Source organism: Chaetodon auriga, chromosome 9, assembly GCF_051107435.1.
Source record: "Chaetodon auriga isolate fChaAug3 chromosome 9, fChaAug3.hap1, whole genome shotgun sequence".
NCBI lineage: Eukaryota > Metazoa > Chordata > Actinopteri > Chaetodontiformes > Chaetodontidae > Chaetodon > Chaetodon auriga.
Window position 1 is genome coordinate 13,893,515 of NC_135082.1, and position 14,108 is coordinate 13,907,622.

The window sequence follows — 14,108 nt, forward strand, 5'->3', positions numbered from 1 at the left end:
CTCTGCTGCCCTAACCTACAGGCACCAGCACTCTCCAGCTAGTGCCATGCAACATCCAACATAAAGCTGAAAGTAAAAAAAAAAGAAAGAAAGAAAAGTGAATATCCCTGTACTGAAAGTTTACCAATGACGCACGTACTTTCCCTCCGATAAGCACTCAATCCTTCATTCTACGAGGCTTCAACAGGAACATTCGATTCCTCTGATAAAACCATCAAGACAGCGTCTCGTCATGATTTCTACAGAGGATTTGGTTTGTGATGGGAAATAAAGAGTATTATGGGAGGGGAGGGGACGGGGGAGGGGGGGGTATTGAGTAAAAGTAAAAACAATGTAGCAAACGTAACACCATCATAGAATTCATGATTTACACATCAACAACACAATTCAATATCTTTTTAGAAAGGAAACATGAGATACATCTTTTATTCACACTTTACAAAAAAGCTAGCCTTTAAATCTACTACAATACTAATGCCATTCAGGAAAAAAATGGACACATCGGTTTCCATTTGAAAACAAAGGAAAAAAAGTTAAAAAAAACCAAACATGTCGGGAGGAAAGAAACGGGACAAGAGACCTTGATCTGAGGACTAAACTTATACTTCCTATTTACTCGCTTCCCTCTCGCTATAAAAATGTCATTTCAGCATATACATTAATGAGACCTTTATTCGCTAATACGATGGAACGGGGGTGTGAGGGGAGCTGCATCTGAATCTGCTAAGTGCTCATCGTCTGTTGTGGCGTGTAGAAAGCGTGGCTCACCGCTGACTGATTGCTTGGGATGGAACAAGTTAGATTCATAGCGACGCCTTCGACTGGCTTTCAGAGAGGAATAACTGCCCCTCCCCCCTTGTCCCTCCAAAAGCAGGAGCAAAGTGGGCCTTCCACCTTTTCTCATACAGAGGTAGGGGGTCCACAGATGGCACTATAGCTGCAGTGACAAGGGTAAGAGAACTATACAAAGTGGTTGAGCGAAGGTATAACAGACACAGCTTGAGTAATATAGTGGGCAGGAAAGTGTGAGGTTGGGCGGTTGAGGATTGGGGGGTGCAGGGTGATGGACAGGCTTAAGGAGTTTTAAAATTCATGGCCAGGGAAGGAGCTAAGGGTACGTACTCGGGGGGGGTCTGGGCATGGAGCTGTGCTAAGGTACAAAGAGGGTGCAAAACAATCTGAGAATATGGATCCAATAAAGGTAAGACATCATACTCGTGTTCCTTAAGGAGAGCAGAAAGGGTCAGTTGAGAAAGCATACCTGATTACTAGAGCTCAATGAATAGGAAGGATATACACATCATCATAACATTGTCACAGCTAATAAAAAAGGAAATCAACATTAACAAAACCCAATAAAAGGACATAAAATCTTCACAAATGTCTCAACAGTATTTAAAAATAAAAGGAGAAAAGGTTGTTCAGGCGTTCGTCGTTATGTAAATAGTGCAAGACAACGACAACTGCTACAGTGAGGCACGATGTTTTGTTGTACATGTGGGATTTATATAGGTTTTGTCAGTCACACGCCACTGGTGGGAGTGTGTGTGTGTGAGAGAGATCTATAGATAAACAGATGTGGAGTCACTGGTGGGCTGCGACTCATCCTTGCGTGTCCTTTTGTCTGAACTGATGGCAGCAGTGTGGATCAATGGCTTTGTTAATGGGCAAGAAGCAACAGGCAGAGTTTACTCAGTGTCTATTTACAATCGCAGCAATATGCTGGCAAATCAAATCAACAGCACGGGGGGGGTATGTGGGGGGGGGACAAAAACAATACTGATACATTAATTACAGTTCATCCCTAGGGAGTGCAAAGTAGTGACAGCGAACGCCTTGAACAACCTCTTCTTACGTCTTTTGTACAAGCTGGTAATATCAATTCATCTCAACATTAACTGGATAAAAATTTAGCCATAGTTTACAATACAATCTTTTTTTTTTTTTTTTCAAATCTGATCATAATTTACTCTTAGTACAAAAAACGCCAGAAAACAGGTCTTTTGTGGTTCATATACAATCATGTAAAGACTGAGTCTAGATTTCTATTCTGTACAAACACTTGTGAAAAAACCACTGCTTTTTGTGTATGGAATTTATGGCTGGGGAAAGTCACTACTGGCCTCGGAGACAGTGCTACAGATCTGCCTGCAAATTACCTGTGTCGTGTGTGTATGCAAGTGCGTGCGTGTGTGTTTCTGAGTGTAAGCTTGCATGTGTGGAGTTGGGAGGCAACTCCAGACAGTGAGAGGAATGCTGGTTTTACTCCTGTGTATCAGCCATTACTCGCTCTCTCCGCCTAAAAGCAATCAAGACAAAGAAAAGATTTGTGAAAGCCCCTCATTGCTTTGCCCATCAGCCTAATTCCCTTGCCCCGTGACCAAACAATGGTGGTACGTGGGACGCATGAGCTCCTAAGCACAAGACTAGCCTAACAACTAAATGAGCTGGGGTGAAAGCCTACAAACAGGATGGTAGCTGCTCTCAGTGTCTCACCGTATCCTTCCTTCACACATTATCACTGCACGCCGCCCATGTGAAATCGGGCAGGTGCAATTCTCAGATGTCTGCTTCTTCTTGAGGCATCTGTGGGTGTTGATAGCTAATGCACCAGGGCCGGGGTCAGAGGTGTAGACTATCTTGTAGCACCACGGGAGGCCGTGACCACACAAAAGGCCTCAGCACCACAGAATGACAGCAGGAAATCTCACCTCATACGAGCTGCGCTACATCCACCTCCAGGGATGCTTAACCACCAGCTAAAAGCTGCTCTAACCCAACGACATCCGACTCAACAAACGTGTGGATCCAAGAAAGACTGAGAAAGTACACTGGCTGCCCAGAGTACGGGGGGAAACGAGCACAAGCTAATGATGGAAGTCTGAGACTGACAAGTCTGCTGTCTTTGCTGGTTTCAGGTTTATACAGGACAGACAGACAGGCAGACCATGGAGCTTTTCAGGTGAACGTCGTCCCCTCAGCCACTTCTAAGTTTCCTCTTGCTCTTAAACCAAAACAGCGCCCCATGTGACAAATCTGAATGAGCTACCATCCCCTCTAGTTTGAAAGACAGAAGCAAAGTGGGTGGGTGGGTGGATCTCTGGAGGAAAGGGAGTCCAAAACACAAAATATGATACACGAACGGGACTGAATCGAGCAGTTAAAAAAAGAACAAAAAAGAAAAACGGAGAAAGAAAAAAAGAAAAATATAGAATATCTATAACATTATACGAAATCCCTGTCGGCCAGACCTCACTGTACGAATATTTTACAGGTTGTGTTTTTTGTCTTCCTCCTCCGTTGTGGAGGAGGGAAGAGCTGGTAGTGGGAGGGAGGAGGGTTGGAAAGGGAGAGGCTGTGGTTGCAGCTCCCCCCTGGTGATGTGGCAGGGACTCACTACCTGCGTGAAGGCATATGGAGCCCATTGATCTGGGGGGGCACGTTGAGGAGCAGCTCCAGCTGGGCGAAGAGGGAGAAGTGGTCGGAGGGGATGTGGGGGTGTGGGCAGCCGCTGACATTGTTCTCTACAAGCCAGTGGGGGTCCAGAGGGCCCAATATGCCCAGCACGTTCAGGTGAGGCTTGGAGTAGAAAATATAGTCGATGACACCCTGAAAAAGAGAAAAACACGGGAGTCACCTCACCTTCTACATCAAGGCAAGTGTGGAGAACAGAGTTAAAGCTGTGAAGTGTTACTAAAAGTACTTCTTTGTTCACGGAGAAACAAGATCATCAACTGCAACCACAATCACAAACATGTATGTGCAGTCAGTGCCGTCACCTTGAAGTCGAAGGTGTAGTTGGTATAAGGCATCAGGCCGTTCTCGTAGGCGCTCTTCAGCTTGAAGCCATGGGTGATCATGCCATTGGACGTGCTGTTCTTGCCGTTGCAGTTGAATTTGGTCAGACTGTCGCTATAACGAAGCTCCTTGAAGTCCTTGTGGGTGCAGTCCACTCCACCAGAACTAAGGTACTCCACTACGCCTGAACAGAGCGGAGAGATGAGGGGTCGTCTTCATCAGAATCAAGAAAATGTCAAGTGGCACTTTAGGGTCCCGACAGACCACGTCTGTTCATACTATTACCATAGGTACCGCTAAACGGAGTTTTTTTATGGCAGACACTTTGGATACTGTAGGTTATTAGCAGTATTAGCTGTAATGTGAAACTGGCTAATCAGTCACCCCCTGATACTGAAAGCCATGCTGTGTATCACAACAATTTTGCATCTGAAGAATTAAGCTTTCTGGCACATTTGCAGGAACAACCACCAAAATAAATGAGTGAAATATTAATCAAGTCCTGTCTTTTCTCATCTTGTGGGTTAAAGTGAACGACACAGCAAGTTGAAGCAGAAAAGCTTCAATACATCTTCAGGACAACTTTACCTTCAACTGCTGCACCTTAGCATAGAGGCTGAAAAGGAAACAAGGTCAAGACGCTAAAGAAAAGAGCAAACGGCTCGAGATAATGGATCGATAAGTTTGATGCATGCAGGTGAGGTGGGTACACCTTTCCATCCATCCACACATCGCTTGACTACCACTTAACGTTTGGTTACTGCTGAATTTACATTGATATGTGCAAAGTCTAGGTACATCTTATTTCAGGAGAGGCTTTATTTCATGCAAACAAACTGCAAAACATTAATACTGTAGTGATTAATCTGCAGATCTCCATCAACTGAAAGTTAATAAAATGTTGACAAAACTGGAGAAACTTGTCGGTGAACACCAAGTGTTCACCACGATTCTTCACAGCCAATGGCAACATCTACAAAATCCTTGTTTGGTCCAACCAATGCTCCAAAACCCAAATAAATTTTATTTACTATCATAGAAGAACTCTGATGGTCATGTTTTAAAAGTTACAAACACTGTTTTTGACTTTTTTTTTTTTTTTTTTTTTGCTGCAGATTCATTTTCTGCTGAGCGCCTGATCAGTTTCAGCTTTAAAAACCTGAGAGTCAGGGAATCATTCTCTTCCATTATTTTTTTGCAAACAGGGCTACACGTACCATAAGAAATTATTGGTGTAAAGATATTTTAAACGCTGTGGATCAGACATTTGGGTTATGCCTTCCTTTTTTTCATTAAACTGATGAAGCAGCCATGAAAGAGAAGGGCATGATCATTACATTCCACTGAAGCTGCATTTAGCCTTGCTTACTTACCAGAGTCGGGCAAGGAGTTGAGGTCAGCGCACAGCACCAGTGGAATGGCATTGGTCTCACCAGAGACAGAGGACAACTTGAGGCTGCGTGTGGCCTTGTCCACTATGTTCTTCACCTCTGACAGGAACATCATAGTCTGGACCAGCTTGACGTCAGAGTACTCTGGGTCCCAGTGCATGTGGGCATTGGCTACCAGGAGCAGCTGCTTCTCCATGCCGTGGAGTGACTTTCCAGCTGAAAGGAGGTAGAAGTGATACAAAGCGACCATCAGAACAGTTATTTATGCACCATGGATCAAGTCAATTCAGGACTCGCAGATCTTAAAAACACTTGAATCCCAGCAGAAGGTGTCTACTCACAGGAGACCTCCATCATCTCTTTGCGGACCTCGAGCAGTACAGCTACTCCGATGTTGTCCTTGGTCATCACCCTGTTCAGCATAGCCTCTGAGCCCTCGGAGTTAGCCATGGCCAGCTGGTTGAACTCCACTGTGTGCTTCTGCACTGCGCTGAACCTGGAGGTGAACGGAGGGAAATGAGAGAAGAGAGGCCTTAACACAAGTGAGCAGTGGTGGGAATAAATGAATGAAAACAAGCAGATAATTTATGATGGATAATAATCTTCTGGTTCAAAGCTGGTAGCTGTGTCCTACAATGGCGCGTGCATGATAACACTATTTTTTCCACATTACTGACATGATGCATCGAGATCGCTCCCCAGACTGGGTCACACTTGGTTAATTTGGTAAACTGTAATGCTACTCAATATCAGGGCAACACAATGAAATAAATTGTAATACAGCGTATCAGTAAGAAAATTTCCCTTATTTATTGTTTTTTGTGAGTGGTGATCTATATGGCTGATAGTGTCTGCTCAACCTAATGACACTTCAGCAAAATACAGAGATCTGTATTGCCTGCTGCTGTGTGGATGAAGCTTCAAAAACCTGCTGTTGTATTTATCTCAAGTTGGGTTGCATTGCTGCCATTTCACCAACACTTAAAGCTTCAGCCTTCGAGGAATACTATGTTAGCCACTGAAAGAACACTGATCAAAACTCAAAGCAACTCGAAGTCACTACTGGTTTGACTCGGTGCGTCACATGTGAGAGCAGAACACAAAGAGACTTTCAAAAAATGTCTTTCTCTCTGACCTCCTGAACAGACATGAGTTAAGTCTCACAACACCCGTTTGTTTGAGGGTGGGAAAAGGGGGGGGTCATCGTGGGTTGGCCGTGGTCAGGGAGATGTCACGGCAATCTGTTTGGGAGGCAGGTCGGGCGCTCTTTGGCCCAACTCCAATCTCGGCCACGATTTGGCACAACTTGCCGTGTGTAAAGTGGCGCTGGAAACTGTACACTGGCATTAGAAACACAAATCAATGTGGCACGGCTTGACTCAGCCGGCCAGAATCAAAGCAACAGAACAAAAGTCTTTTTTATTCCACACGTTCCTCCCTGTCAAAACCAGATGCCTACATTACTCACAATGCAAGTTGCCCACCAACAATTCAGTCAGAGGTTCTGTGTGTTGTGTGAGAAAAGATTACCGTGGCTGCTCGCCTCAAGCAGAGATGAGGAGCAGGCTGGTAACTCTCACTTCTTTCTGACTACAATTCCTTTAGAGGAAATTCATGCAGACTTCACACTGCTCCCTCTGGAGCCACAAAAGGCTTTAAACAACTTATTTCTCATATCCAGTACCACTGCCAAATACCTATAAACAGACTGTAAAATGAGCAGGGCACCCTTTAAGATAAATCCAAAATTGAACAGTTCAGGATTGACTGACCACAACAAACCCAATCTGTTATTTCAACTTGTATTTAAAATGTCCCACCAATGATGTGGTCTGATTTGTGCTGCATTTTGAAAGCAGCTATGGCAGACTCATAAAAGCATGACATCCCGCAACCACTTTCATATTCCACAATTAACATGTATGTTTATGCAACATTTTCAGAAGAAGGTCTCTCAAAATGTGGATAAAAGATCTGTGGTTATGATACAAATCAGAGCCGACTTGAACACTGCAGTCAATGTCCGCCCTTAGCATCCAGTCTAAAAACACACCATTGGTCTAGCATTTGTATTCAGCTGTGAATGAAGTATGAACTGTTTCTAAAACTGTATTCAAGGGAGAAAGCAGAGTAAACACAGATAAAAGGGGACTTGACACACAGGCTTTACCAAGATGAGTATGATCAATGTCATCACTGTCTGAAGGCTACAATAAAAACTTCAGTCCTTCTCACTTGCTGGGTCATCAAACTGGTTAGATAGGTCAGCAGTGGTCACTCCACTCAGCTGATAGACCCCTCAACAAAAACTAGACACCATCAACATACCAAAGTCTAAAAATAATTTAGTTAAGTTTCCCACTATTACGGTCTGGACCTGGAGTGAAAGGCTCACAATGTAACACATAACGTCTTTGTGAGAATTACTGCACATGTTTAATGCAGGGAAAATCTCACAAGCTTAGTGATCAACTGTAATTGCACAGCAGTCAATCTGTATTAATCACTCAGGCAACAATATCAGGTGCTATTCTACAAAGAAAAGGTTACCTCCTATGATACAAACGGACATTAAGCTATTCGCCAGATATCCAGTGAAATGAAAAATCCTACATCAATCCATCTATCTATACATCAACTAATTTGAAGATTTAATTTTAGTCTAATTTTAGTAAATGTTGTTAATTTGATGAGCAGAACCTGGACTTCATTTGGAACTTTTGTGTGATTGGACTATCTTCAACGACAAGCCAGTGATTACAGCATTTCTACACAGAAATCTTTAAATGTATGTTTAACTGTAACAAAGATTTAACAAACAAATATTTAAGCTCGTCAAAAAGAGATACAGGCCACAACTACAGTAGCTACAAAACTGGAGGTACATACTTTTCTGTCTTGTAGAAAATTGCACAACCGTCCACGTGTTTGCGGTCCGACTCTGACATAGTCCTGGCTCGTGACTTTGGACTGAAGAACCCGTCGTATCCCTGCTCCTTCAGTTCAGGCAAGAAGAAGTTGTAGTACTGCTCCGTCTCTACTTCCTGTAAACAACAACAACAAAAAAAAAAAACTTGTGTCAGGATGGACAACAGGAAAGGCTGACAGTCATGGAAGCATAACAAACATCCCCCCTCCTTCCATGAGTAGGAGACAGAGACAGACAGAGGTACTTTTTCATTGAAATGACTATTTGCACAAGTTGAAACAATAAAAATGTTTACAGCTGAAAAATAGTGCAGAAGGAAGAGCAGATACAATAATAAAGGCAAACAAGGCAAAAGTGTGGGAGTAATTCTGCATTGATGAATACAAAGAAGCATCTGTGTGCGAGAGATCCTTTACGGATTTCTAAAGAGAGACACATTAACCCTGCTCCTTGTGACATGGGTCGATATAAAATCCAGTTCTTTCTTGAAATTGTATTCACATTTTAATGTTTTCCTTGTAAAGAGACACAAAAACAATTCAGATAAAAAAAACACATTAAAAGAGATAAATGACAGAACCTACCAACACAGATCAACCAAGATCTCAGCACCCTCCCAAAACGCACCTCCACACATCACAAAATAGTCAAATTATGCAAATAGTGTAATAACTTTCTAAGATAAGTTGCAAAACATTCTGACCTATTCCAGGAAAATGAGAAAATGGTCACACACCAGTGGTCAGTGTTAACGCAGCATTAACACTGAACACAGGGCTTCACAAAGGGAGCATTTATTGCACAACACTTCACAGGTGTTGCTTTTATTGTGTCGGTCCCGCCGCCACCACCCAACCAAATTTCTTTTCCCTTGCTGGATCTACTCTGACATAAAATAAACATTCATTTCTGCGTGAACCTTAAGGCATGCTTTGGCGTCCATTTCTCACCTGCAAACTGACGATGTCTGCATTGCAGCCCAGGATCTCCTGCATGATGGATTTCTTCCTGTACTCCCAGTTTAGAGCCCAAGAGGGGCAGTAGCCATATAGCTGTCTTGTGGCGTACTTATCACACAGCACATTGTAGCACATCACGGAGAACAGTGCTGAGGGGAGAAAAATGTAAAAGAAGCTGATGATTTTTGGTTCACTTTCAAGGTAACATACACTGCCACACTTGTTTGACTATTAGCCTTAAACTTAAGATGACCAAAATAAAGTCCTGCTCTGTCCTTTACTCTGTACTCTTCTTGCCTCTACGCAGAAAACATCCACTTTATGTATGCAGTATTTTATAACGAGGGTTAACACTATGCTACTCTGTACTGTGTTTCCTAAAAACAGAATTTGGGCAACACATCCAAATAGATTTCTTAAAGCCATACAATCATGCAATCACCTGCAGTTGTAAATGATACACCGAGCATTCAGTCAGTCAAAACAGTTATGGCTACCCCCCAACAGGGTCCACCAACATGAGTAAATGCTCAGCCCAGTGGAAACACTGGGATAGTGTATATTCTATATATTGTATATTGTATAACAAAAACGGCCAAACATTAGACGCTTGAGTTTAAAAACAAAAAGACACAAAACAGTAAAACTAACTTTCTTTCAAAATAGAAGCTTTAAGGTTACAAATGAGAACAGACATGCAACAGAGGTGCATTACTGTCACCAACTGTCACTCTCACGCCATGTGAGAACGTGGTAAACAGTCCTGCTGCCCAAATCATGTGACCGTGCGAGGCAGCTCGATTGCTGCATCGCACTGAGCGCCCTGAATATATAGCAGAAAAAAGCTGTTTTCTCATATGAACTCTGGACAATGCCCACAGAATCAGTCCCGGACATTGTCCAGAGTTGCCCTTTCATGCATGTAGCACATTTGTCAGCGTCACACGCATTTTCACTGACTGGAAATACTCCATTAGGTTTAGGCGAGGGGTGGAGCCTGGGTCGAGCGTGCAGGAGGAGAACTCATCCATAATGCTGAACATAATGATGAATGTTTTTGTGTTGACATCAATACTACATGTATTTGGACGTACTGCAAAATCAGCGAAAGGGGGGAAAGAATGCAGAAAAGACTATGAAGCAATTACACATCGTGCAATGCCATCAACACGCCCACTCGCTCGCTCTGAAACCGGGGAGCCGTACATACAGTGTGAATGTCAGTGTGTAAACATGGTTTAAGAGACAGCTCCCATGGTGAGAACGGTACTACCAAATCACATAGGCGTGAGATCTACTGCTCGTTCTGCAAAAAACGTTTGATAAGTTAGCTCTGCTCAGGTTAAACAACGAGACGTATGTTGAAAATGTCCTCTCAGCTTTTTAATTTTCCCCAAACAGATACATGTTCATGGTCATGTTTGGTGCAGTTATCCTTACCTGAGGGCCACGTCCGGTCTGGGTCCTGGAGTGAGATCCATGACCGAGCTGGGGGCTGCTCTGTTGGTACTAAGCAGAGGAAAAAAAATGGTTCAATATGGGTGATGACTTGAACACAAATGTCACACAATGACTTCAATAAATTTAAGGGCACATAAGCTGTTGGGTTCACAATGTTCCCATCCATATATACACTGACAGGCCAATCTTTTGGGGAAATAAAAACAGTTTGCAACATGCAATTCCTGTTCCAGTCTCATAACTGCCAGAGAGAGGGTGGACTCACTGCGCTTGATAGCCCCTGCCAGATTGTCTAACAAGTAGTTGAGCAGTCTCCGCGTGCCATCAGGTTCCTGGTAAAGGCTCATAATTTCTTGTGCAAGTGGGTTTCCTGGTGAAGGAAAAGCAGGGCGGGCTGAATCATTGCTAAGAGAACAATGGGATTTCAAGGCTGGAATGGCTACAAAACACATTGATAAGCCACTCACCTTTCAACCCCAGTGTTTGTAACTGAAAAAGTTTCCCCAATTCAAATGGCAGAACCCGCAACTGGTTGTTATTTAAAAGCAGTTCCCTGTGGAGGACATAGTGGAATTTGATCATTAGAAACCGGCCCTCCAGAGAAACAACCATCTTTATTACCTTTTGAAAACTTTACTAAATAGCTGCTATCAAGAACGTCTATGGCATGCTTGCCAACTTTAGATTGGTGGTTAATGTGGTGCTTCACATTAAACTGAAATGTACCAATAGACAGAATAATAATGGAAAGCCAAAAACAAAGTGGCAGCTATCCAGTGGATATATGATTCAAGGAAAAATCCAAATTGCCATGAGTGGCACCCATGTGTAGCATGTGTGAGTGCTAATATCACAATCAAGACCAACCCTGTGACAGGTACTTCTTTCCATTGTATCTGAATTAAAGGGTAAACGTACAGCCCGAATCACCCACCTGAGAGACACCATGTTGCCGAGCTCTGCCGGCAGGCTCCTGATCTTATTGGATGAGAGATCCAGGTACACCAGGTTGTGTAGTTTGGCAATGTCTGGCGGGATGCGTGACAATGAGTTGTCACTGAGGTGCAGGGCAGTGAGATGGGTGAGAGACCACAGGGCTGTGCTGAGACTCCTTACTCGGCCTGCATTGACGGTTGGAAACGGACAAACATCAGAGAATTAAGTCCCAGCACCCAACCATTACTTCCTTCGTGCCACAGGGAAACCTTGGAATAACATGTTTTCCACTGGTCCGATAAGGTCAACATGGTTTCATGGATTTTACAATGATTAAGATGATACTTGACCATAATTGCAGGGCTGCATTCATTTCCTAAAATATGACAGACCACATAGACAAACAAAATCATGTTTAAACTGTCAATTATGCCTGCCGTGTTGTTCTCCGGTGTTATTTTACAGGGACCTATTTTTAACCCTGCAAAATCCAGTTTGGGACAAGAGCTGATAAGTCAATTAATCAATTAATCAATCAACAGAAAATTTACTGCCAACAAGTTTGATAATGGATGCATTTTAAAATTCATTTTTGAAGGAGGCACGTCCAAGACACACTAGCCCCAGTTTCTGATCAGCTTAAAATGCAGAGACACGCTGATTGTTGTACTTTTCCATGGCAATAGACTAGATATCTTTGGGCTTTGGACAGCCAGTGGAACAAAACAAGAAATGTCATGTTGGGCCCTGCGAGACTGTGATCAACATTCAGCAACATTTTATAGGTCAAGCAGTTAGTCCAAAAAAATGATTGACAGATCATGAAAAAAATCCTTTGCCACAGCTCTACATGGGACTGCCATGTGCAGAGCTACAGTGGCGTACCCACATCGTATTTCAAGAGTGAAGCTCCAGTAATTACCTGTGCGCAAAAGTCTGACATGACAGGAAGATGGACAAAAGAAGATATGATTAAGCTCTATGACAACATCAAAAGATGTATGTGAGCAGTGCAAATTAAATATAGCAACCTTATTTACAAACTAGGACCTCCCTGACAATACTCACCGCTGATTTCCAGCTCAGCCCAGTATGACTTCTTCCCGTTGGCTGCCTCCTCGCTTGACATAATTGTGTACATCCGCCTGGGATCCGGCGGGTCATATTTTTCCTTGGGCATTCCTATAACACTGCAAAGATAGTTCTGAATGTAAATGTCAGTCATGACCATAGTAAAAGATCTCCCAATATGCCATCCACTGTAAAGCAGTGTGCTAATTCTAGACTGAAACTAAACACAGAACACTCTCAATCAGGTTAGAGAATATGGGTCTATCCTAACAGGTAATTAAATTTCCATTGAGTGCTTTCGCAAGCTAACACATGTACACATGCTGGCTAAAGACATCGAAAGTAACATTTACCAGTAATACAGAGCACGTTTTTATCAAGATATGATAAAAGTAACGCGGTGCTGCCGTTTATAATGCAAGCCAAATTTAATTTTGAACAGATTCCTACGAAGGCTATGATTTGATTAGAGTTACATAATAAACGTAAAGATCAGCAACGTGGTGCAGTATTTTTCATGTTAGACTTAGCTGTAAACAACTGTGTAAACCTTTAATTTGCCAAAGATGTAAAAATGACATTACATTCTATAGAAAAGTAAAAATAGCTAACGCTATCTCAAATTGGACGGTTTTATACTCATTGTCGCTAGCTGATTAGCCTAGCTTAACCTAAATAGGTAGCTATCAAACTATGCATAACAAACGCTAAATAGCTAACGCTAGCTCGCTTGCTAGCTAACTATCAAGACAAAAAACCGACACGCGAAGTTAGTGACATTGAATGATTGGCTAGCTTTGATGCCATACCCAAGGGGGTTAGTAGAAAATGTGTAAAATGGTTTTAAAAGACACTGTACAATTGTTGTTTACATAATAGCAAAGCACTGACTTGCGCATTAACACTAGGCCACAAAGCAGCGCATTAGTTAGCTGCCACTAGCTAGCCTCCAGTAGCAAGAACCACTATCGTCGAGATAAACATTGAGGAAACGAGCTCACAAAGCTGCACAATGCTGGGTTTGCAAGCAATTGCGAGCTATTTAGCTTAGCTGGAGTTAGCTTGCTAGCTAAAAGCTAACAGATCCCAATTATTCGAAGCTGACCGACTTCCGACTCAAATAAGTCCTACGTCGGAAAATGGTCACATCGCTTTAAATACCTAAATATGATTTGCGTGAAATGAGTGAAATAGTTCAGGTCTGAAAGAAAGGATTTCATTTTTACCTGCAAGAGCATACCAAATCGCGAGGACGACTGCGTGTTCTCTTTTGTTTTCTAGCTACTTCTCTCCCGTTTCCGCTGCTGTATCATGGCGACTGTAAGGATTTTTTTTTCTCTGCCGATAACAGCGCTTGATCCTATTGGTCAGCGTGTAGACGGTCCAACCAGCTGTTGAGCCAGAGTAAATAAAACCCTTAAGTGATGAGTGATGGACCATGACATGGATGGATAGGACACCAGAGCTCGATTTACTGTGGCTTATTTTCAAATAATGCATATTTAGCAGAAATACCAGTTTATCAATCGCTTTGTAGTCTATCAAAGTAATGGTGTAATACTT

At 42.7% G+C, this 14,108-nt stretch overlaps 1 protein-coding gene across 1 annotated transcript; it reads right to left on the reverse strand.

The window, feature by feature from the left end:
- Positions 1-1,951: 1,951 nt before the first annotated feature.
- On the reverse strand, positions 1,952-13,878 carry cnot6a (CCR4-NOT transcription complex, subunit 6a). The gene is made up of 13 exons (XM_076738773.1): positions 13,772-13,878; positions 12,543-12,664; positions 11,473-11,659; positions 11,006-11,091; positions 10,804-10,908; positions 10,518-10,586; positions 9,069-9,226; positions 8,079-8,233; positions 5,531-5,685; positions 5,172-5,405; positions 3,780-3,982; positions 3,401-3,609; positions 1,952-2,299 (listed from the first exon to the last, which is right to left on the reverse strand). The coding sequence occupies exons 2-13, from the start codon at positions 12,652-12,654 to the stop codon at positions 2,263-2,265; spliced, it is 1,710 nt and encodes a 569-aa protein (XP_076594888.1). The 5' UTR covers positions 12,655-12,664; positions 13,772-13,878; the 3' UTR covers positions 1,952-2,262.
- Positions 13,879-14,108: the final 230 nt, after the last annotated feature.

Bases quoted from the DNA above. Each gene is read 5' to 3' on its own strand.
- cnot6a (XM_076738773.1), bottom strand. From the start codon at position 12,654: ATGCCCAAGGAAAAATATGACCCGCCGGATCCCAGGCGGATGTACACA. The intron at 5,406-5,530 runs GTGAGTAGACAC...ACCTCCTTTCAG, and splicing joins AGAGATGATGGAGGTCTCCT to CTGGAAAGTCACTCCACGGC. The intron at 2,300-3,400 runs GTAGTGAGTCCC...GATTGCTTTTAG, and splicing joins CTCCATATGCCTTCACGCAG to GCGGAGAGAGCGAGTAATGG.